General features: G+C 33.5%; 1 protein-coding gene across 1 annotated transcript in view; it reads right to left on the bottom strand.

The window, feature by feature from the left end:
- Nucleotides 1–8,057: 8,057 nt before the first annotated feature.
- Nucleotides 8,058–26,374, bottom strand: part of Ipp (inositol polyphosphate 1-phosphatase) — a 35,124-nt gene continuing 16,807 nt past the window's right edge. The window contains exons 4-6 of the mRNA XM_072535010.1: nt 20,456–20,621; nt 14,528–14,724; nt 8,058–8,336 (exon numbers count right to left, since the gene is read on the bottom strand). Of these exons, the coding sequence (XP_072391111.1) occupies nt 8,098–8,336; nt 14,528–14,724; nt 20,456–20,621 (602 nt within the window). The 3' untranslated portion in view covers nt 8,058–8,097. The remainder of the gene's footprint in view (nt 8,337–14,527; nt 14,725–20,455; nt 20,622–26,374) is intronic.

Here is a 26,374-nt window from a genome sequence, read left to right on the forward strand (position 1 = left end):
ACAACCATCGGTCAATAACCTCTAACATTGCTACTTATTACTCGTTTTTAGCTTATCAGAAATTTTTTTTATTTGTGTTTTTTTGAGAACTCAGATGGTAGATAATTCATGCTTGCTAAGAATTTACCCTTAGTAACGGCCTCAGATGAAGCAAACTCTCAGCAAGGCTTATTTTGCAAAAACTCATTGACATGACTAATGGTTTTCAAAATGCATGCCAAAACGATGAATTGAAGTTTCCCAATATTTTTCAAAGGATAACTGGCCCCACATATAGTTTAAGGGTGTTAAGAGATCATGTCCTTTGGTGTCCTCTAAAGTCTACACAACTTTATCATAATGTTTATACACAGCTTCAAGCCACAAAGAAAGAATCCATACTGTTCAAATTTCCGAAAAAATTCTGAGCCTCCATAGTAGTAGCCCTAGACGCATGAGCACCAACTAAATTGAGCGAGTAAGCAGCACATCGGACCAAATATACTAGCTCGTTTTCCTGAAGTAATCTGGACTAACGTACCTTATATTTTCACGTCATGTTTGCCCTATTGTCGTAGGATTGGCATCTACAGTTCACTAAACCTCTAGTTCTATCTAAAAACGCAGCTCCAAATGTAACAAATTGAAATAAAATAAAAAACTGTTGGTTCTTATCAACGCATGCAGACAACAGTATACGCAGACTACAAGTGTAGCAATTGAGAACGACGACTAGTTGAGAGGTAGTTGACATCCTCGCGCATTGCATTAAGGTTACACTGTTTTCGAGCCTCCCACACCTCTGCTTTAGGCTCAGGTTACCACTTCATATCAGTAGTAGGCATAATAGTATAATACTCCACTTCATTTCAAGGAGCAGCCGTAGCTCAGCGGCCAAGCTACTGGTATTCTAAACCAGTGCACACGAGGTCGATTCTCGGCACCAACAACACTTTCACTTTTAAAAATAGTACATGTCCGTGTTTCAGAGGACATGTTGTAACGTATTGTTATGCTTTAGGGATATCTAGAATTATTGCATGCAATTCCAGACAAATCTGACAACTGCCAACATTGTATCAGCCAAATATGCATTTGTTATCGATTTTAAGCGGTGTTTTATTAAAATTTGTACTTAAAAAAACTTTTGTTCTTACCGATTGCCCTTCAGTTTATCCCTAATATACGCAAATCAAGAAGAGAGAGCCTGGCAACCAAGAGAAAAAATATTGTCTCGCTGCTGAGAGATAGGAGCTTCTTTCTACCCTGACTCATCAAAACCATTGCGCACTTTAAGGTCAGAGACAAAGGGCATTATATTTACAAACATCCAGTACTAATTTGTATATATCAATAAACGTCGCAATATCTGTCAAATAGTCAATATCTAACCTTCAACAAACGTTTACGTTAATTCCAGACAGCTTCGGTCTCAAAATTAGATGTGATCTTAAGCTTACAATAATAATTTGAAACAAATAATTTTAAAAATATGTACATTAAATAACATAGAAGGTTGGTCGTACCTAATTAGTAACACAATAATTTTCTTCCATTGTCCTATTCATTGTGGACGTTGGCTATTACCTTCTTTCTTCTTCCTGTCGATTATCGTGCATTGGCTACCAAATGGCTATATTAATATTGTTGTCGGCCGCTCGAAAACGAAATGCAGAGGATATGTTTAAGCATTCTCTCAGAATTCTAAGCCATGAAGTTCTTCTTCGACCTAGCCCTCCTTCTGTCGTCTATCTTGCCTTAAATTATTAAATGTTATAAATATATATTATAAAGTATATTGTATATCTCTGGGTGACGCACAACATGGCCAAAATATTCCAGTTTGCGATTTTTAACTGTTCTGACTACTTCCGTTAATTTTCCCATCCACAGCAAAACAGCTCGTTACGAATTCTATCTACACAAAATAATTTGTAGGATTCTCCATTACACCCAGATTTCAAAAGCTTCCAGTTTTCTGAAAAGTGTATCCATTAAGTCCAACTTTCGACACATTATACAAGAATAGAGAACACATAAAATCTAAGATCAGTCTAATAAATATTAGTGGGGCAAAATGCTGCTAGTCGTATTAGAAGCTCTTCAGAATTATTCTGGCCAATTCTAATGTTTGCACGTTGATGCTAGTAAAGATTTTTAATGATACATAGCTCTTTCGAACTTTATTATTTAACTCTTTATTATTTATTCTGGTATTGGTTAATTTTATTGTTTGTTCAATTTCGTCCATAGTTATGTCAGATCCTGTCTTTTACCTGTCACTACTTCTTTATTTTCAAGAACGGTCCTTTTATCATTAAATAGTTCCTCAATATACTCTTTTTATCTGTATATTTTATCCAAATCAATGGCAATCAGTTTGCCTTTTCTATCAACTATGTTATTTGTATGTTTTTTGTACTGACACGTTACTTCTTTTATTTTTTTATACATATTAAATGCATCATGTTTTCCCCGTAAGTCTTCAATTTCCAAGCATTTGTTTTCGAAGTACCTATGATTCTTTTGCATCTCGTGTTTTAGTCCTTATCTACTTATTAATTCGTTTATATATTTCGACGTTTTGATTCTTCAATTTGCGTCTTTTATCTATTAGATTCAAACTCTTATCGGTCATCCTCGGTCGCTTTTTTTTTCGATTGTTATCTTCTAAGTTTGGAGTTGTCTAAGCTGTTATAATCGTTATTATTTGGTTTTAATGACCTCGTTGGACTCTTGTTGTTCGTTATTCTCAAAATTGCTCTCTAAATTGTTTGTAATAATCTGACTGTTGTTTCTAATAAAATCCATATTGATTTGAGGTAAAACAACAGCAAATCCGTTTAAGCTTTAATTTTAATTCGACCAATAACAGACTGTGGTTAGATGGAACATCGATACCAGGAAAAGTTTTTACAGGTTTTACTGCAGTTCTGTAACGCTCACTGATGGTGATGTAGCCAATTTGAATTCTTACGATATTACGAGAAATATCTGAGGTAGATTTCCACGTATTTAATATTATATCTGAAAAAGGTATTTATTCATCATCATCACTCTGGCTTTACAACCATGCGTGGGTCCTAGCCTCCTCAATTTCTCTCCAGTCGTCTCCCATCGCCTTCCTCCGCCAAACACGTATTCCCATATTTCTGATGTCTTTACCGATGTTATTAAGGATCTTACTTAAGGATATACTTTCACCTATATTATTTAATCTATATTCAGAGGAAATATTTAGTGAAGCCTTGGAAAAATGCAAACATGGAATACTTCTAAATGGAGAACGACTAAACAACATCCGTTATGCAGACGACACCGTTATTTTTGCAGACAGTTTGAACAGTTTACAGCAACTGATAAACAAAGTAAATGAAGTAAGTGAAAGATTTGGACTTCAAGTAAATATAACAAAAACTAAATTTATGATCATCAGCAAAAATAAAGTTAGAGACGCTCAACTACTTATCAATAAAATAAATTGTTTCACGTTATAATGAGCTAAATACTGACCTGTACGACGTTATACATTTGGCAGCTATAGTGTGGCAAAATAAATAATAAGTGAAATGACTCATGAGCGTGATCGGTTGGGTTTTTGGTCTCGTTTAGTTACCGCAATGAATGTTATCAGAAAGCGTTTCAGTAGTGAGAAAAGGTGCGTATATGGTTAGTATATATTTAGGTTTCTCAGAGTTATAAGTACATTGTGTGTTAGAAGTATACAGGTGTCTTTGTGTTTAACTATATATTGCTTTTGCTAAATATTGTTTAGTTAAATAAAAACGTAAGAACCTAGTACTAAGAGCCAGACTATAAATGTGAAAAGTTCTCGCAAATAGTTCGGACTTAAAGCTAAGAAAAGTGTCTAATGTGTAGTACGAGTATTTAAGAAAAACATTGTCTCAGGTGGCGGCAATAAGTCGTTTAAATGAATGACTGTTTACAGGAATGTCCGTCAAAAACAACGGTCGGATGAAGTTCAGGTCAGGTGAAACTTTGCGTAAGCAGGTAATAAATTGGAATTTTCTTATGCTAAGAATAACAGGAACTCAGCGTTGGTAGAGAAACCTAAAATCATTACATGATGTCACAACTATTTGCGTTAAATGTCAGAGTTCCTGAAACAGAATAGAAAATTTTTTTATTTAGACAATACTTGGGCCAATGCTGGACATACGGTTAAAAATGTGTGGACTGACCTACTGTAACGTAGTCAACAAGATTTTGTTGAAGGTCTATCTCAAAGATTCAAGAGACCGACAGGTAAAGCATAGCCTCATAATGAGTCATATTGGAAGTAACAGCTGCTTTCTGAAAGACAGTGGTTTAATTTTTTATCAAAACAACGGCGGATTTTACCATGAGGACATAATACAGATCGTTTCGAACAGTGGTTTCAATATAATCTGCAACGTGATGAAGATAGCTGCAACATCGTTATGGACAATGCATGATACCATAGTCGATAGAGTGAACAAATTCCCACTTCAAACAGCCGAAAAGCTGAAATGCAAAAATGGCTCTAGGAAAAAATATTCCGTACCATGAGAATACAGGGTTTAGTTTATTAAACAACATCGCTCTAATCATATCGATCACAAAGTGAATGGAATGACCCGTTCTCTTGGTGTTACTTACTATTTTAAGACTTCCACCATATCACTGCGAATTAAACCCGATTAAGCTAATCTGGGAACAGCAAAGGGTTATGTGGCACGTCACAATGTAACATTTAAAATTGAAGATGTGAAACGTCTGCTAAGTACTGCTATTGCTATATGAGATTACGCCATTAGCATGGCAGAATGATATTTCCCATATACGGGAGGTCAAAAAATAAATGTGGGAGTTAGATGTTCATGTTGACAGTATAATCGAACCCTAGTGATAATGTTAACAGGCGACAACAGCAGTGATAGTGAGGATAATGGTAATCTCCCTTAAATAGGCATATTAAGCTGTGAAAATTGTTAAATGTAAGTATGTACTATTATAAGCAAAAAATATTATAATATAATATTACCGTTCTGATGAATCTAATTGCAAGCGAATAGAGTCTTTAATAACCTGATATATTATTTTTACTGTAAGTCTGTCTGGGTGATTTCCAGGGGTCTTTGTGTATATCTTACTGAGCGAAGTTAAAATTATACAATCGATTAAAAGAACTATGACAAGAATAAGACAATTTTGACATCATAGCGTCAAAAATAGTTAAATTAAGTTAAATATTCTCAACCAATTTTTTTTATTGTGTTGGGTTGTTTTACTATTCCTGTTTCATACCATGCAAGTTAAGCATTTACAGCGTGAACTGTATTGCACTTTACATTCTTCTTTTTATTGACGCTGTCAGCTGTCGCTGTCATTGATGAGTCAGCAATTAAATTTTTTTTAGAAATGATCTTCGAATTTTGATAATTGCGTTTCGTTCTGTTTACTACTGTCAACGCAGTGCATAGAATCAATTGCAGAAAAGAATGTATTTGTAGAGCTTGTGGATTATCTAACCGAATACGACCTTGAAAATATCTGCACGTCAGGTCGTCCAAAAATAATTAAAACTTGTACGGTCGAAGCGGAAATTTGTACTTTGCGCATGCATGGGTCATAGCCGTTCAGATAATCCACTACCTCTGAACAATTAAAAGAATCCGCAAAACAAACCACCAAAAAACAAAAGTGAATATCCTGCTAGGAGATTTCAACGTCAACTTAAACAAGAAAACAATATAAAGAAATATTAGAGCTAATGGAAGAAGGAAGAAAGCACAGAAATAAGAATGAGGAAATGTACAAAGAAATAAACAAAATCATTAAGAAAAAGATTAAAAAAGCAAAAGAATCATGGCTACAAGATCAATGCATAGAAATATAATTCCTAGAACAGAAGCATGACACTTTTAACCTACATAAAAAGATCAAAAACTTAACGGGAGGAAACGGATCACGAAGTCATAACTTCATACTAGACGAGCTCAACAATCTGCTATACGAAAATGAGAGAATACTTGAGATATGGAGACAATACATCGAAGAATTACTCAAGGAAGAACAAGAGACAGAAGTCAGTGTTTCTGGATATTTAGGACCAGAAATAACGCTCAGTGAAGTAACATATGCAATAAAAAGACTAAAAACCAACAAAGCACCTGGACTTAATAACATACAAGCTGGAATATTGAAACTATTTGAAAACAACCAACTCAAACTCCTAACGAGTCTACTGAACAAAATCTATGAAACTGCAGAATTTCCTACAGATTGACTAGTTTCCACCTTCATCCCTCTCCCCAAAAAGGCAAATGCCACCAAATGCTCTGGTTACAGAATTATAAGCTTATTGAGCCATGCACTCAAAATCCTTCTTTCTGTTATTCACTCTCGCATATATAGAAAACATTAGTAGTATTCAGTTTGGGTTTAGAAGCGGACTGCGAACGCGAGAGGCCCTATTTTCCATACAAGTATTGATACAAAGAGCTCGATACGTAAATTGCGAAGTCTACGCATGCTTTATAGACTTTGAAAAAGCATTTGACAAGGTGCAACATCAAAAATTATTTCAGATCCTAAAAGAATCTAGTATTGATGACAAAGTATTGATTTAGTATTGATGACAAAGATTTACGCCTAATTAAAAATTTATACTTACAGCAAAGGGTAACTGTACGAGTAGACAACGAAACCTCACAAAAATTCACGATAAAACGGGGAGTACGTCAAGGCCGCATTTTATCACCGACATTGTTCAATACTTACTCGGAAATGCTGGTCAGGGAAGCTATTGATGGTTTAAGAGAAGGTATAAAAATCAATGATGAAATCATAAACAATTTAAGATATGCGGACGATACGGTTTTGATTGCTGATAATGCGGAGGATCTGCAAACATTAATAGACCGTGGAACCCTGTGACAAATACGGCATGAAATTAAACTGTAAGAAGACCAAAATTCTTGTAGTAAGTAAAAACGACGTAATACAGCATCAATTCATAGCTAATAATGAACCCTTGAAAATAATCGACAAAATTACATATCTTGGATGCAGCCTAAATAAGGAATGGGACCACTCACAGAAAATAAGATGTCGTATAGAAAAGGCGACAGCTGTCTTCAATCGCCTCAGGAAGATTTTATGTAATATGCACCTGAACATTGATATAAGAACACGAGTCTTGAGATGCTATGTATTTTCTACCCTTTTATATGGAGTCGAAGCCTGGACCTTGACGGAGGCAACATCAAAACGATTAGAAGTCTTCGAAATGTGGTGCTACCGCCGCATGCTCAAAATTTTCTATATCCATCATGTTACAAACAACATCGTGATCCAACGTATGAATAAAAATCTGGAAATTATGCGTATACATCTATTTAGAGCAGCTGTCAATAAAGTTGTATGGACCAACGTGATTGCCAACATCCACAGAGGATAGGCACCAAAAGAAGAAGAAGAAGACTACATCTAACAATATGATTCATGAACTGCATGACTCGATGTGTACCTTCTTCCAAATAAACACGTTTTGGCATGTTCTGCGGTAGCTAGTACTCCTTTCTATTCTATTCTAAAAACGCAACGAAACATATTTTCTTACGCGCCGCCAATGATCGAATTAAAAATTTCCTAGAATTCATGATGAGCACGTGATTTAGGCTACATTTGACCACTTACAGCGCGTGATTTCTGATTTATAGTTTTATTTTATATTTGCCAGACGATAGAAACCATAAAGAAATAATATATGGAACGACTGTTTTTAATCGAAATATTGTATTAACGATAATATATAATGTATATAATGGGTAGAATGTATAATATAATTCATTTGGATGATACAATATGTTGATTTTCTATAAGAAATAATCACGGACGTATAATTTTTTGTCCTTATCTATTACATGTATTAGAATAAAACGGATCACTAAAAAAAAGGCTGTGAGAAGAACTACACCTTAATTTTAATGCACGTTCATGTGTTTTTGATACTGCAGATTGTCGCCTTTGGTAGTAAAAAGTAAAATAACTGAAGTAACACAAAGTAATAAAAGTACTTAAACAAAAAAATATTTAGTTATTATAAGATAACATTTATTAAGTAAAAATACTTTATAACTTTAAAATATTAACGATTTCATTTAATTGGTTTTCGTCCCGATATACGATAATTCCATTCAAATTGCAGTTATTTTCTTCGTTAAAATATTTTATACTCTTTGACTCGTCTGAAGATGTTATTTGAAGAAAATTAATTATGTCTCCTCCGAGTGATTTTAGTATGGCATGCGGCGCACACGTATCCCATTTAAAAGTGGTACCTTTAGTTAAAATGTAAGCATCTGCTAAACCTGAAAATATAAATAAATTGAATAAGTAACAAAAATATGTTTCCATTCAAATTGAAAACATTTTTTTTAACGAAATAACTCGTTTATTCGGTATAAAAATTATTATATTGCATAAAACATATTATGGTTATATAAAAGTTCAAAAGTACACATTTTCATAGTAGTTGTAAATTTACATAGGCATAATATATCACAAACTGGACATAGACGTTAATAATACACAATTTGGTTTTCGCAAAGGCCTAGGAACACGTGAAGCTCTTTTTTCACTTAATATACTAATACAAAGATGCCTGGACGTCAATCAAGATATATACGCATGTTTTATTGACTATAATAAAGCATTCGATAAAGTACGACATAAACATTTAATGAATGTCATGAAATCAAAGAAGATTGACTACAACGACCTCAGGATCATATCAAATTTATACTATAAACAGCGAGCAAAAGTACGTGTTAACGAACAGCTGTCAGAAGAAATTGAAATTAGATATGGAGTAAGACAGGGATGCGTATTGTCGCCAATTCTTTTCAATGCCTACTCCGAAGAGGTCCTGAAAAAAGCTCTTGATCGTGAAACAGCTGGAATAAAGGTAAATGGAGTTCCCATTAACAACATTAGATATGCGGACGACACTGTGATCTTAGCCGAAAACATTGAAGATCTTCAGAGACTGGTGATCAGAATAGCAGAGTATGGAAAATAGTATGGTCTAACAATGAATGTCAAGAAGACGAAATTTATGAGAATATCGAAAACTCAAAGAAATAACGAGAATCTTCTAATAAACGAAACCAACGTCGAACAAGTGGACAAATATGCATACCTGGGAACAATGATTAACTCCACAAATGATTACAATCAGGAGATAAAAATAAGAATAGAAAAGGCTAGAGCAAATTTCAACAAAATGAGAAGAGTTCTATGTACCAGGGATTTAAAACTGGAACTAAGAGTTAGGTTGGCGAGGTACTATGTTTTTTCGACTTTATTTTATGGAATGGAATCTTGGACCTTGAATGCGACATCAATGAAAAAACTGGAATCATTTGAGCTGTGGGTGTACAGAAGAATTCTGAAAATATCATGAACAGAACACGTCACAAACAAAGAGGTTCTGGGAAGGATGAACAAAGAAATGGAAATTTTAAATTCAATAAAAACAAGAAAATTAGAATATCTCGGACATATTACACGTGGAGAGAAATACACCTTGCTCCAAATGATTATGCAGGGAAAGATCCAAGGAAAGAGAAGCATAGGGAGGCGTAGAATGTCATGGCTGCGCAACCTGAGAGAGTGGTACGGATGTACATCAAACGAACTTTTCAGAGCAGCCGTCTCAAAAGTCCGAATAGCTATGATGATTGCCGACCTCCGCCGCGGAGATGGCACTTGAAGAAGATAGTCAATTCACTGAGTTTGGGAAAATTTTGACAGAATCACTATCGGAAACATACAACATAAAAATTTCTACTACTCATTATTAATAAGTAGCTTAAATAAACCAACCAATTGAAAAAAAAAGAATAATCATGAATAATAGGACTAAATATTAAAACAATAAAATTTACTAGTTATACTTTTTTGTTTCCAGAATTTCAAGTTTATCGACCCAGTATTGGGCTACATCCTAAGTTTCCTGCTTGATAAGCCGTAAGTCATCGAGGTTGCAGGCATTAGGAGAATTTTAACAAGTCAGTATATGTTCCATATTATGTATGGCGCCACATTCGCATTAATTATGTGTTTCGTGTCTAAGGCCCCACTTTATTTGATTGGTTTTGACTGGTTTTTACGTCTTCTTTGGGGTCCCAAAATTAATATTCTCGGCAAAATTCAGCTTGTTCGTATGATTTTTAGGGGTCAACTCTCTGACGACTGGACTATGTGTGTAATATCTGTTTTATATTTTTACCTTTATCCGTTTTATATTCATCTGTTTTATAATTATCTTTTTTTTAGATTAATATGTATTTGTTTAGTTTCTTATAAGACTTAATAAATATATTTTTTTTAAGTTTACTATTTTCTTTGTATTATTTTATAGAGGATGTAACTATTTTCAAGATTTTATTAATCTATAATCTCTTTCAGCTTATGGGTAAATTTTTATACTTTTCTTTGATAATTCGTTGATTTGTTTTTGACGTATTTATTTGATGTCTTTGAGAGAAATATTAATCTAATGTTTAGTTTATTTAAACTTGAGTCCTTTATGACTCTATGGTTAAGAGTCATTGGCGCCCATTTTGTTTTGCAGTTTACTTGTATTCAGGGTTTCTTATTTTTCTTTTGTCAAACTGTTACCTATCTTTGATCTGTTATTTTTCTATCATCTGTATCTTTACCCACCTCCAATGAAGCTCTGGTTTGAGCAACGTGGTCTTCGTTAAGTTTTGGTGAACGATCAGCTTTTCAATATAGTTTTGAAAATCTTTATTTATTTGTTTGCAAAAAATGAGCTCGGTTTGTGTATATTGCGGTCTGTATAACACTAAATGACATGAAAATCTATATTATTTTGCAAAATTTTAAACTCGGTATATATCATATTCCATTATATTATATCTTATATAATTAATCTGATTGATAATTTAAAAAATAGTATAAAATTGTTATTCTATGTCAAGTTTGAATGGTGAATGTTAGATAATTTTATTCTATTGTGCTGCAGTCTGTTAATAAATATAGAAACGAATGCATTATATTGGTGTATTAGTATTTGGTTTAAAGTATATTTTAAAGTACGTTATTCGCTCCGTGCGTGACCATGGTAGGGGTACCTTGAAACGATGCTAGCGTGCGTAGCGGCGAAATATGACAAAATTGGACACTATCTTTTTACGCATAAATTTCATCAAAAATTTGTGCAAATACATGTTGCGTATTTAATTGTGCTAATAATAGCAAAAATAGTGTAGTTTTTATAGGTTCCCAAAGATTACATATAAATTAGAGAAAAGAAAAAGATGGATCCGTGCTATTAATATGAAAAAGGAAATATCACATAACCTCATTTTTATGCAATTGAAATAGGAAATCTAAATAATTTACCTTCAATGATATTTTATAAGGCTTCAAGCTAACTGCAGAGTGCCTGATGATTTATATTTTATATCATAACTTTCACTATTACTGTTTTTAATTACTTTTTTTTTCTTTTCCGTTTGGGGTTAAAAAGATATATTATGATGAATTTTGAGAAACGCAGTTTTGATTACTACATTTATTTTGTACATAAACTGAAAAAATATAATTAAAAAGTTAATTATAATGAATTGTCAATTTCGCCTGTATTTAACAATTCAAACATATGTCATATGTTTAACCTAAAAATTGGTAGGTCCAAAACTGTCAGATGAAGGCGGTAGGTGTCGCGTCAGTCACGCACGGAGCGAATATCACATTACACTAAAAGCTGAACAAAATTAGTTTGACATTGTTTTAGCAGTAGAGTACCACATTTAAACTAAACAAATGGTGATGGCGCAAAAATGAAAGTTTACTACCGTTGATATTAAAAACCTTTCCTTTATAAATACTAATCTATAAACGACTATAAAATTTTAGAAACAAACATTTAAACCTTTCTTATATTGCTTCAACTGTGTCAATTTTATTTTGTTAATAAACTGCATCTGAATAATGTTTTACTTGAAGTTATAATTAATATTGTCTACAGACGTCAAATTCATCAAAATCACAACCTATTTTATACATTGTTTCATCTTGATATAATTCATTATTTTTACTGTGAATAAACTACAATAATTTTAGTTTAAAATAAGTTTATTTTGACTTCGGATGTCACTTCGGAAAGACATGACTTAAGAAATACCAAATACCTGAAACTTCGGTTTCAATTGCTGTGTTGTTTTTTGTATGGCGTTTTAAATGGAAGCTAGACCTGAATGTTCTACACCACATGATAACAAATATAGATTGACGGCTCAGACGGCTTAGATATAGTCGGTTCGCTATATTTACGCTGGTTTCGGATTAACAAAATTATGCTAATGACTCATTGATAACCAGTTGCAGTAAACGACTTCACAGAAAATTAGGTAAAAACTGCATTAATGGTCATATTTTAAAATACATTAAAATAACATTAGGGTAGGTATAAATTTGTTACAATATTGCAGTTGAATTGATTATTTGCCAGTGTTGACATTGTATGTTTGGTGGAAATATTTAAAAATGCCTAGACGTGTGTTAGATGTAGATAGTCTAATTTGTAGTGTACATAAGTATTTTACGGATGAAAAAGAAAATGGCGGTCCTTTAAAATCGGTAATGTCTGTTCAACAACGCGTATGTGATGCTCTAGGAATTAGTGAAACCAAACTAAGAGGAGTATTACAAAATAGCAATAATGAACGGCCAAAAGAAGATCACCGAAAAACTCGCCTATCATTGAAAACGAGAGATATTCCAGATGGAAAAAAATTTGAAATTCGTGATACCATTTATCGAATGCGAGCCAACAAGGAACATGTGACCTTAAATACAATTCTCTAGGAATTAAAAGATAGAAAATTTGACGAAATTGGCAGAACAAGTCTATGGCAAGTGATACATAATTTGGGTTTCAAATTTCAAAAGGAGGATAACAGAAAAGCCCTTTGTGAAAGAAGTTCTGTTGTGCATAAACGAATTAACTTTCTAAGAAAATATTATAAATTAAAAGAAGAAAGGGCAAATTTTATATATTTAGACGAAACATGGATATTTTCTAGGGATGCAACCAAGAGAATATGGCAAGATAATAACGTAAAGTCTATCAAACATACTGATGGAGAAGGAAAGAGACACATAATTTTACATGCAGGAGGGAAATCGGGTTTTATAGAAGGTGCTGATTTAATATTTTCATCTAAATCAAAATCAAGTGACTATCACGATAATATGAACACAGAAATGTTTGTAAAATGGTTACATGAAAAACTTCTCCCAGGTTTAAGTGAGCCCAGCGTAATTATTTTAGACAATGCACCTTACCATTCTGAAGTATTAAACAAAAGTCCAACGAATTCTTGGACTGTTAATAAAATTAAAGAATGGTTGACAAAGGAACATATACCATTTACACAACATATTTTAAAATCAGAATTATTACGCTTGGCAAATATCCACGCAAAACCAAAAACCTTTGTTGTGGATCAGATTATTGAAAGTTACGGTCATCAAGTTTTATGTCTGCCACCGTATCATTGCCAGTTTAATCCCATCGAATATATATATGGGGAATAGTAAAACAATATTATGACAACCATATTGGGCCTAACGGTTATAGCGACGACGCAGTTCGGGAAACTTGGCGAAAGGCACTTTCAATTTTAACTCCAAAAGTGTGGTGCAACTGTATATTCAAGTGCGAGAAACTAATAGAAGATTGGTGGACTCGTGAAAATAAAATAAACGAAATAAGTCGAATCATAATAACAATTAATGGTGATGACAGTGATGATGATGACGATTATGATATTTTTGATGATAATGACTGATTTTCATTTTTGTTGGCAAGTTAAATTTTTTTATTTTTCATTAGAAATTCTCTCCATGGAACAAATATACATAGACCATATTTTCTGTGTGAAGTGTAATATAAAATTATTATTAGGTTTATATGAGCCACATTAGACTCCATTAATGAAGTAATTCTCCTTATTATACTGTCAATTATATAAAAGATTTTCCATTATTATTTAATTAAAAAAAGTTATGGATTATTTTTCATTTCATTTGACCAGTTGATATTTCCCCAAAGAGCAGGTAATCAAAACTGGGCACTTACAATAAAAATTTTAATCCGAAACCCGCATAAATATAGCGAACCGACTATATATACGCTATAGAAGAGTATTCAGTGCATCCTGAATATATAGAGAGAGAAATTTGTAGTATGTAGGTAATATTAAAAGATGTGAAAGCTATAAATTTCCTTCTCTGATAATTGAAGTTTAAAGGGGGAAAGATCGCGCCATAGAAGGTAAAATTCTTGGTTAAAAGATTTACGTGGATGGCTTGGAAGAACATCAACAAACATTTTAAAAGCCGCAGTCTTCGATTTATTCGTAGGCAATTTCTCTAGACTGTTACCACTTTGAAAATAAGAACTATTTTTAAACATTTTATATAGCAAATATTGCAATTGTTATATGTGTATATAAAACATTATTACCTAAAATTACTGTTAAAATCTTGTATCCAGCTCCTGATGCTTCAATTAAGGTATAACCGTGACTCGTTAACTTTTTCTTAATGTCATCTTTTTCACTGCTGCTTATGCAAATAATATTCTTTTTAGAAATTGTATTCAGTCTACTGTTGCATTTCAAATCTGGAAGTGATACTCCCCATATACATTGCTGGGAATGCCTAAAAATTAGAAAGATTATTAGGAATTAGAAATTCTCCTTAGAAATAATATTCAGTATACTTTTGTACTTGAAAACTTGAAATGTGTAAGGGATACTCCCAAAATACATTACTAGGAATAACTTAAAATTAGTCGGTTTATTAATTTAAATGGGATGAACTACGATAGACTCGTCTTTAGATGTTTGGCTATCCTTTGGATGACAGTACCGAGATGATTGGACACTAGTCCTCACAACCTTCCAGGGCTAGGTGATTTAAATTCAGATCTTTCAAGTGGAGCTTTAACCTCTCACTAGTCAAAGCCATAATGCGTGTTGAAGATCCACAACCTTCACGAGGTAACCCTTTTGACACTAAACATTACGGATCTTGACCGGTAGGTCGATACATATACCTGGACGTGGTAAGCAGCGTGTCCAGAATCAAGTTGAGGTATAAAAGGAACGATCTTGAACTAGCTCACTATTGAAAATCCACACGCGATATCAAATTATGGATAACCGGCTGTGGTAGAGAGTCACGGTGAAATTAGTTCCAGAATTGAGTAGGCCAGAACCGCTTTTAGAAAGATGTCCAAGGTATTATGTAACAGAAACCTAAAATTGGCATTGCGGATTCATGGTGTCGAGTCTTGGACTCTCGAATAAAAATGATCTAAATCGCCTTGAAGCTTTCGAAATGTGGTACTATAGAATAATTTAAAGTTTCTTAGGTAAAGAAGATTCGAAACTCCACAATACTAGAACGTCTCAGCAGCAAGACTACTAAGATTATAAAAAGCATCAAGAAGAGAAAGCTGGAGTACTTCGGAAATGTAATGGGAGGTCCCAATTATAAATTGCTACAAAATATTATGCAAGGGAAAATAGCAGGCCAATACAGTCCAGGACGAAAAAAGACTTCATGGTTGAAGAACTTGCGAGATTGGTATGGTATTAATACAAGCATACTATTTAGGGTGGCAGTGAATAAAATTAAGATAGCTAGGATGGTAACCTACGTTCTGAAAGGACATGATACATGAAAAAGAAAGCTGTGGTACTGCGATCAGTCCCGCAAGCGGAAACCATCTGACTATGTTTCCGTTACTACATCATCATGGATGATATTATATTTATATCGGGAGCAAATAATACAGGAATAAATGGAGTTGCCAGTATGGTAACTTGAAAATTTTCACAGCACGTCTATGATAACTAGCTAATAAACGAAAGACTAACAAAAATATTTTTAAATATGTGATGGATTCGACCGTTACTTGATGGAAGTTCATTTTATCAAGCAATAAAACATTGAAAACTTTTTTCAACACTTCCAAAAATTTTATTAAAAGTTACTATCACTACAGCTGTTTCGGCAGTGCCTTTGTCATATTAACTTGAGAAAACAGTGGTGTTAAAAACAAAAGTTTTCAGTGTTTTAAAAATATTCTTACTTGCATCTCCAAATGAAGTACATATTCTTTAAGTTTACATGCCAACCTTAGACGTATCAGACAATTAAGTGGACGACGTATACAACTACTTTTAACCATGAATGATTTTAACTCTAAAGTAGGAGATATAAGAAATGATAATATCCAAAATATAGGGAAATAAGTGTTAGGTATCAGAAACAACCTAGAAGAACGTTTAATACATTTTTCAACCGAAAACAATATGGCCGTTGCAAACATCAGATGGACAGATATCAGAAATTGACCAGCCCAGATGGATAATATAATAAGAAAATTGACTACATATTGATTAGAAACAGATGGAAGGCATGTTTTAGAGACGTAAAAGCAATACTTATAGGCTCGCTTCAAAAAGAACCAAGCAGTAGCAGACTCGCAAAAGATTGAAGAATTTTAGAAACATTTAGAGTCGCATTAAAGGAAATTAGTATTTTAGAGACACAAGACAGTTCAGAATGAATAAAAAAAAAATCGTCAGAAAAGCACTGGATGGTAGACAAAACGCAGCAAATTCTTGAAAAGCGAAGAATGATCAAATCTCTCGTAGATCAGAACGACAGAAAAAAAACTATAATTGTGTAGATTAAACAAAGAAATAAAAATAGCATGTAGGGAAGACAAAAATACACATAAATGAAGAACGCGAAGAACTAGAGAGGCATGTAAACCATTATCAATTTTATGAGCTTTACAACAGTCCGTTATCTAGCTAGAGAATTTAAACCAATCGCACAAACAATAATGGATAAACACCCGCAAAAATGATATCATAAATGACGGGAAAGGGATTGCGGAAGTATGGTGAAAATACAATTAGAAATATGAGACAATACGACTAGAAAAAGAGTTAAGACGTTAAAGAATCGGAAATCTTCTGACGCACACTGGATTAAAGGAGAGATTTTAAAAGAGACAGAAGAGTTAAAGTAAATGTTAGACACCTGATCTCCAGAAAGATTTGCGAGGCTGAAGAGTGGCCTGATGACTGGACAACGTCCACTTGCATCCCTATCTGCAAAAAAGGAACTCCGCTAAACTGCAGCAACTACAGGACGGTGGCCTCAATATTACATGCAAGTAAGGTTCTGATTCATAAATTAAAGACTAAAAGCTTTTCTTTTGCCCCAAATATCAGAAAAACTAGATTTGTCCCAGGAAAAGGCACACGCGAATATATCTTTAACTTTAGACAGATAATCGAAAAAAATCGTGAATTTAATACTCCTAGACGTATGTGCTTTGTGGGTTACACAAAGGCCTTGTATAAAGTAAAATAGCACCATATATCGAAAATGGAGGTAACCCATAGAGAGCTCTACAAGAACAAGCTCATAAGAATAATATCATAAACAACATTGACAGGAGAATTTCATCTAGTCTAATAGATCTAAAATATAATAGATCTATAGTAGACAAATAATGAAAAATGTTGCAGATATGGTAGTTGGATATAGTGAACTCAATAACAATAACTCTAACTAACAGGACAATATTAGGACATGACCAAATTATACGAATACATGGACAAGCATAAAAAAGAGATCATTGACAAGGCCACAAAAACTATATTGTGCAGTAACTTTACAGGTGTGATTCCCGAAAATTCTGAGGTGGATTTACTTTGAAATAGTAAAAAGAATAATTACATACGGGGTAGTAAATAAGAAGGTTAAAGTCAATCTAGCAGTGTAAGAAACAATCTTGCGAAAGTAATATTAACTTGTTTATACCTAAAAGGTGCAATGGGAATATGCTCAATGGCTGCCATGAAAGTATGCCTTGACCTTATATCTCTTACACATCTTAAATCGGATAAAAATTCATATATACCATCACCAATAAAGAAAGCAACGATTAAAAATTTGTAAAGACACTAACGGTGAAATTCTACATGATAAAAACTCAGTTCTTAACAGATGGGCACAACATTTCAGCGAACATCTAAATATAAACGATATTGAAGAAGAGTACAACATAGAAAATGAACAAAATATACGTCAACTACACAGTGAAGACCCAACAGGAGAAGAAGTGTCAAATGCGATCCTAAAACTCAAGAACAATAAAGCCCCAGGAATCGATGAAATCTGTTCGGAAATGTATAGAGAAGGTGATGATCAACTTTTTGCAGCAATCCATAAACTAATAGTACTTATATGGCAGAATGAATGGGTAACGGAAGAGTGGCTGAAGGGAATAATATATCCGTTGCATAAAAATGGTGATAAACTGGAGTGTAAGAACTATAGAGGTATTACTCTGTTAGTATCTACGTATAAAATATTCGGCAATGTATTATTTAAAAGACTTAAACATTTTACAAAGGATATTGTTGGTTAATATCAATGCGGATTTACTGCTGGAAAGTCAACTACACATTAAATTCAAGCACATAGGCAGATTCTAGAAAAGTCACTAGAATATAACATAGAAACACACCATCTCTTCATTGACTTCAAAGCAGCCTATGACAGTGTGAAAAGAACTGCATTATATAATGCAATGATAGACTTTAAGATCCCACCTAAGTTAGTTAAGTTGACCCAACTAACAATGCAAAACGTAAACTCATGCGTTAGAATTGAAGGAGAAAACTCTACGTTCTTTGACATTAATAATGGTCTAAGACAGGGGGACACGTTGGCGTGTCTGCTCTTTAATATTGCCTTGGAAAAGGCAATCAGACAATTAAATATTAGAATGAATGGAACTTTTTTTAATAAATCGACGCAAATTCTCGCATTCGCTGACGATATAGTTATAGTAGGCAGAAGTATGAGAGACATGGTGCAGTGTTTTACAAGGCTTGCGGACGCAGCAAGTGAATAAGGACTTGTGGTAAACGAGGAAAAAACCAAATATATGTTGGTTTCTAAAAACCCTCGAAATATCCAACAGAGAATTCAAATTAACAACCATACCTTTGAGCAAGTCAAGGAATTTACATATCTTGGATCGCTAGTAAACGCAACAAACACGACAAGTGACGAAATAAAAAGACGCATAGCAATAGCAAACAGAACTGTTCACGGCCTCCAGAAACATTTAAAAAATAAAAATATAAATCGTGCAGTAAAGCTTAATATATACTGGACCTTAATGAGACCGGTTTTGATACATGGGGCTGAAACGTGGATCTTATCTCAAAATGATAAAAGACTTCTTGGTATTTTTGAGAGAAAAATTCTTAGAAATATTTTTGGGGCCGTAAATAAAAATGGGCTATGGCGTCGAAGATACAACTTTGAACTATATCAGTTATACACCGATCCAGATATTGTGAAATTCGTTAAAGTGCAGAGACTTAGATGGGCTGGACACATTGCTAGGATGTCAGATCACGAATACACGAAGAGATTAACATTTTCATGTCAAGATGAGGATTACTCAATACAAAGTATTGGCTATTAATAATTTCTTGGGCGAAGTAAGAGAGAGAAGAAGACCAAAGTAGGAACGAGCAGTTAAACAAGAAACATTTGCAAATGGCATTAGTATTAGTACTACACAAGATACAAACTTGTGAAGAAATTTAATTAAAGAAGCCCATCACTCCTTATGATAAAGCTAAGGGAATAATGATCTTCTTCTTCTTCTACTTCTTGGAGATTTTTCGATCTATTTAATTCTGAAGCTGCCTCTGGTTAATTTCCTGGGAGGTAGATTGCCAACTATCCCTCATTTTTTTGGGAGTCTATTCTCATCCATTCGTCTTACATGATTGTACAACATCCTCTTACGCTACCTTCCCCATCTTACAATATCTTGAATATCATTTGCACTGCTCTCTGACGTTTCTATTTCTCACCCTGTCTCTTCTTGTTTTGCCCACTATTGTTCTTAGGGTTTTTATTTCGGCAACCCTTAGCATCTGTTTCGTTTTGTTGGTATCTTCGCGCACTTGTATGTCATATGTCATGATCGGTCGTATGCAAGTCTTGTAGATTCTAATTTTACTATCTGTGCGCATATACGGATTTGAACAGACTATCTCCCGCAGACATCACGACAATGCGGATGCTTTGTTGATCTGACTCCTTAGGTCTTTTACTGGGTCGTGTGTGCTTAATATATCTATGCCTATATATCTGAATTGCATCACCTGTTCTATGGGGTTGTTCTCAACCACTAAATACTAATAGTTAGTGGTTCCGACTACTACTAGTTAGTTGGTATTCCTACTAGTAGGAATAATGATGATTTTAATAAATGTATTTGGTTATACAAATTTTATGATAAAAACCACAAGTAAATTATTTATTAAATACTTACTGAAAGTCTTCAGAGTCAAGGAATGGTCTATTTATAACACCCATGACAGGTTCACCTGTAGTTCTATTAAATGCTCCTATTAAAATTGTGACACACTTAAGTCCGTTTTTATGGATATTATTGGTACTTTCTCCAGATCCACCGTGAACATATTCAGCTGTACAGTCTAGAAAAAAACAAATATACTAATATTTAATATCATAAATACAAATACTGTACAATCCTTGACATTACAAACAGTGGTGAGTTTTGGCCTCTTTCAAAATACACCTCCAGTCTTCTCTTCTCATCATTATCTCTCCTCGCCACCTGACCTGTTTTCCTTTTAAATCCTCCTTAAATGTCGCATATCCATTGCCTACTTCTCATCGTCTATATCTCATCTTTGGCTGATCCATTATGTTATACAAAACTTTTCCACATGTCCAAGACACGTAAATAATCTTAACTTTTATGTTATTAATAGATGCATTGCAAGTGCATGTTTGTAATATTCTAGACTTTTGAGTCAATATGCTCTATAAGGAGACACTCCTAGATAATACTTTGATCAGGCTCCCATATACATACAGCTGGTTCCTAAAAAACTGATACGACTCTTAAAGCTTATTTTGTAGAAAATTGAGCAGTGTATTTTAAAGGATAAATACTTATTATTTACATACTGTCACTGTTACTGCCAAATCTTAAAATTTATTAGATAACATTCCATTCAACCTCAAAAAAAGGCTCCACATGCTAGCAAAGAACTAAAAGCAATAATTGTTACGAAATTAGAAGATGGTTGGTTACTATCTGCCGTAGCGAACCATTTTAACGTAAGCAGAACAACAGTTTTTAATATTATCTAATAAAAGATGGAGAGAACAACAAACTCTCGAAAGAAAGTAAGGTTCTGGAAGACCAAAAATATCTACCGCTCATGAAGATCGTACTCTCTTGGAGAGATTAGAACAAAATCTTTTTGAAGATGCGAAAATTGCAAGAATTATGTCACAGTTTTCGGAAAGAAAGGCAACAACTTGGCGCAGAATTAAAGCATCGCGTCTTAGGTACCGAACTGCAGCAAAAAAACAAGCTCTTACACCACAAAAGAAGCAATCAAGACTTATATTTGCTTTAAACCATCAGCTACAAAATCAAGATTTTTGGGACAGGGTAATATTCACAGATGAGAAAATGTTTTAATCTTCTAAAAAGGGCAAAATTTGGCTGTATAGACCAGATGATAATAGATTTAATTCTCTATATGTTGATATATATCGAGCAGTTGGTCATTTTAGCGCCAATGTATGGAGATGGATTTCATCTAGAAGAGTGGGAATGGACGGCGTATTGATAGCAGATTTGTTGGGAAGACTTCCCAACAAACATCATGTTTCCCAGTGTAGAACAGTTGTATCCAGAAAATAATTTTATCCTCCAACAAGATAATTGTCCAGTTCACACTGTAAATATAATAAACCAGTGGCTCCAGAATAACAATATTGAAACCTTACCATTGCCCAGCTACAATCCAGATTTAAACCCAATCGAGAATGTGTGGGGGGTTATTATAAAACGGTTGTAACAGCGTAATTTTATACCTCTAAAATGCTAAAGAGCTGTGGTACGGTATACAACAGGTTTGGGAAGAGCTCTCTGAAGACAATTTCATAGTTCCTTTCACGCAGATGGACCGAAGACTATAAGCTCTTATCAATGCTGATGGAGATATTACCAAATATTAATTTTATTTTTACATACCTAAATTTAGTATAGTTTTGGTCTTCCAGACCCTCGCTTTCTTTCGAGAGTTTCTTGTTCCCTCCATTTTTTATTAATAGAAAAACTGTGATTCTGCTTTTAGATTAGATTAATTCTGCTTATTCTGGTCTGCTTATTTTAAAATGTTTTGCTGCCTCTGATAATGCTCAGTTATCTTTTAATTTGGTTACAATTCTTGCTTTAATGTATTGTTGAGTTAAGTCGTTTGTTTTATTCCTTAATAATAATAAAAATAATAACAACAACTCTATTTGATGTAGAAACTATCATTTATATACTCTTTTTAAAATGCAGGAATTCAAAATTATATCAAAATTTAGACTTTAATAATTATTACAATTTATGAATTAACATATGTAATCAATTATTTGTTGTTTGTTTGTTTATTTTATTATTTATCTGTCATAAAAAATATATAATGTCAGACCAATCAAATACACTGCTCAAAATGATCAAATCTTACTAAGAGTCCTATCAGTTTTTTTAGGAACCAGCTGTACATACATACATGTACAGTTTCCACACTTGTGTGTGAAGTTGAAGCGTGGACGCTAAAAGTTAGCGGCCTGAATAGACTTGAGGCATTTGAAATTTTGGTATATAAATTGGGGATTATGAGTAGAAAACGCGAACTGATCGAAATTATTAAAAATTATGTGTCATGTAATAGCACATAATAGATATCACTTCTATTAACTTAAAACAAAGGGTAACATCGAAGATATACATAGACCAGGACGCAGACAGTCCTTCTGGTATAAAAATATATTGGACTAGAGACGGCATGGGGTCAAACGATTTGCTAAGGAGGACTCAGAACATAAAAATTTGTCAAAATTGTTGCCGATCTTCGACAGGAGAGGTTAAAAAAAAGACAAGCACTATGGAGAACTATTTCTCTGAACTTAAACTGAAAATTTGGTAATTTGGATCGAAATCGTTCTTTTATAGATGTGGTTGAGTTTCCTACTAAATACCATCGGCAAATGTTGTAGTGGTCACGTTTTCATTTGATGGCGACTCTTGTGAATATACTTTGTGAATTTGAATACTATTTTGAGTATCTCAAAATGGTACTGGAAATATTTTCAATATGTATGTTTCATATCTGACTCAGAAGTGGATTTCTTCCAAATATGATTTTAGTATGGTGAACATTCCTACACTTTTTCTAAAGCTTTGCTCATTATGGCACTATTTTCTTTGACTGAAAGTTTTACTTGTCATATCAAATACTGGGAATTGAACAGAAAAATTGATATCTTAAAGAAATTTGATGCTATTGAAAACCGTGGTCAGTTTGTAGATTAATTAAATCGGATACTATTTACCAGTTCATTTACCATATTTTTATCCAAATATAGTAAACCACTTGCATAAAGAGTGGAGGATTCCAGTCGATATTTGGTAATGATATATTGTTTTCTTATTTTGTGAACCATGGTCTGAATTTATTTCTGTCTAGTATTTCGACTGCAATTGCAGCAGACCTTATCAAAGGCGGTACAGTAACGTTAGTAACTGTCTATTGCCAATTAAGGGTAGTTCTCGTGTATGAACGCTATTCTATGAACCATGCTCTCCGTACCCTGTCGGTTGGTCTAAATCAATATTGGAACTTTCCGTGCTTGTAAGGAGTTGTTTTGCAATTCATAGCACTGATATCGATATCTTATTTAAATGCCTGTTCACTACGATTAAAGTAGATTTGGTTGTCATTTTTTTGAACATTCGTTCTATTAACACTTAAATTCCTAAGCGGGGTACTTTAGGAACCTCAGTAATAAATAGTCTTAATATATATTTTAATTGCACAATTTGGCAACATAACGCCTATGTAGATATGCATTGGAACAAAGCCTCTTCACTTATTTTTAGTTTGTCCTGAGACCTGTCGCATATTGGTTGTTTTTTACGACGAAAAAAAAAGCGCTGGAGTTCTGCCAGTACCTCACTTAGGCATCTACGTTTCAAATTTATATTATTTAATTGATGAGTTTTTTATCCATTTTTGTTAGAAATATGCGCAAGTTTGACAAGAAACAAATGTTAGCGCGGGAGGAGTTAAAAAGCATTATTCAAAATTGGAATGATGAATCAGATGACTCGGAAATGGATTATGATGAAGTTGCAGAAAACGAAGATGATGAGGATATTAGAGACGTGAGTTCAGAAACAGAAGACAATCTAGAAATCCAAAGTGAAGGTTACTTAGACCAGGAAGCAGAAGAAGTTGATAAATGTGACATATACGAGGCAGTCCCTAAATTAACCGCAAAATCTGGAATGCAATGGTTTTGTCTCAAGAAGGTTACTAAAAAACATAGTTGATGCTCGTCCAGGTATCACTCAGTATAGTTATAGTGCTAATACATTAATATAAATATTTAATTTATTTATAACGGAAATAAAAAAAAACAATTTGTTGTTACACAAACAAAAAAGCAGATATATGAATGTTAGGTTAAGTTAGGTTAGGTTTTCATCATTCATCAAGCAGATAGATATTTTGAAGACTGGAATAAAAAAAGTCTACTAATCCAAAGCAATGAACTCTGCTTACAAGAGAAGAATTGGACTGTTTTATCGGCGTCCTTATCAAAGCAAGTGCCCTTAGATATAAAAAAAAGAATCTACAAGAGAGATGTGGTATTTTTGAGATTTGATGACAAGGGTAACAGAGAAAAAAGTGAAAAACAGATAAACATGCTATATTTAGAGAAATTTGGGATATGTTTGTCAGCAACTGTCAAAAAGCCTCAGAGTCATATGAATGCATTATAATTGATGAACAATTAGTTTCCTTTCGAGGAAAATGTCCCTTTCGACAATTCAATTTCGACATCAAATCGAAACCAGGGCGGTATCTCATTCAAATTTGGGTAGCTACTGATACCAAGACTTCTTATTTTTGCAACCTTCAAGTATACACTCGCAAGAATCCTGGAGATCAATCAGAGAAAAACCAAGGCTATCGAGTAGTAACCGATTTAACAAAACCATACCATAACAACGGGCGAGCTTTTACCGCTGATAACTTTTTCACTACTGTTCCACTAGCCAATTATCTACTGACAAAGCGACTAACTCTACTAGATACTATTCGAAAAAATAAACCAGATATACCATTATTACTAAACATTAAATCTAGACTTCCACAATCGTCAATATTTGCATTTCCAAGGATCTTTCCATGGTGTCATATGTTCCAAAGAAAAATAAAATGGTTCACATTTTATCAAGTCAACACAATGACGACAGTGTGAAAAAAGATGGAGAGAACAAGCCTCTTATGAAATTAGATTATAAAAGGACCAAAGGTGGGGTGGACAACGCTGACAAACTCATACGAGAATATTCGTATAGTCGAAAAACTTCTAAATGACCCTACAGACTCTTCACAAATATGATAGATATTTGTAATTTGAATTTATTTATCATATGAAATGAAAAAATCCTAGCTGGAAAAAACAAATTAGTTCCCGTCGACAAATGTTTTTGATATAACTGGGAGATGAACTTGCTAGAATCAATATGAACAAGCATGCCACAAGCAAGAATCTTCATTCATATGTAAAAACAGCTCTATAAGTAACTCTTATAAGTAGCTCTTATAAGTAACTGTAGAATACTTGTAAACATGACGGAGGAGGAACACGAATTGGCAACCTGTACTAGAAAACAAGTTGTTACCAATGTTCGAGAAATATTGACAAAAAAGTAAAATATTTGTGTGTGGTGAGCTCCGAAAGCAACCAAGAATCATAATGTGTGAGAATTGTTACAATAAACAATATCGTGAATATAAAAAAATATATTCCTTCACTTCACTTTATTACTACAAGTTATATACCGGAAAAAAAATTTATGTTAATTTTAACTTGTAATATGTATATTTTTTTGTTTTTAATCAAGTGTTGGGAGATTTAGTAATATCTAGATAAAATAAATTTATGTGAAATAATAATAAAAAGTAGCTTTTGTTAACAATTGGCTAAAGAGTTGATATTTTACATATTGGGATTCCGAAGGTACCCCGCTTAGGCATTTCCGTTACTTTTAGTTGCTTGGGCACTCAAGGGTTAAGTTAGCTCTGACGTAGTTTCACTGTTTACCACGGTGCCAGTTTAACACCACACATCCTTTTTATCA

The sequence above is a fragment of the Diabrotica undecimpunctata genome, chromosome 6, assembly GCF_040954645.1.
Source record: "Diabrotica undecimpunctata isolate CICGRU chromosome 6, icDiaUnde3, whole genome shotgun sequence".
In the NCBI taxonomy this organism is placed as follows: Eukaryota; Metazoa; Arthropoda; class Insecta; order Coleoptera; family Chrysomelidae; genus Diabrotica; species Diabrotica undecimpunctata.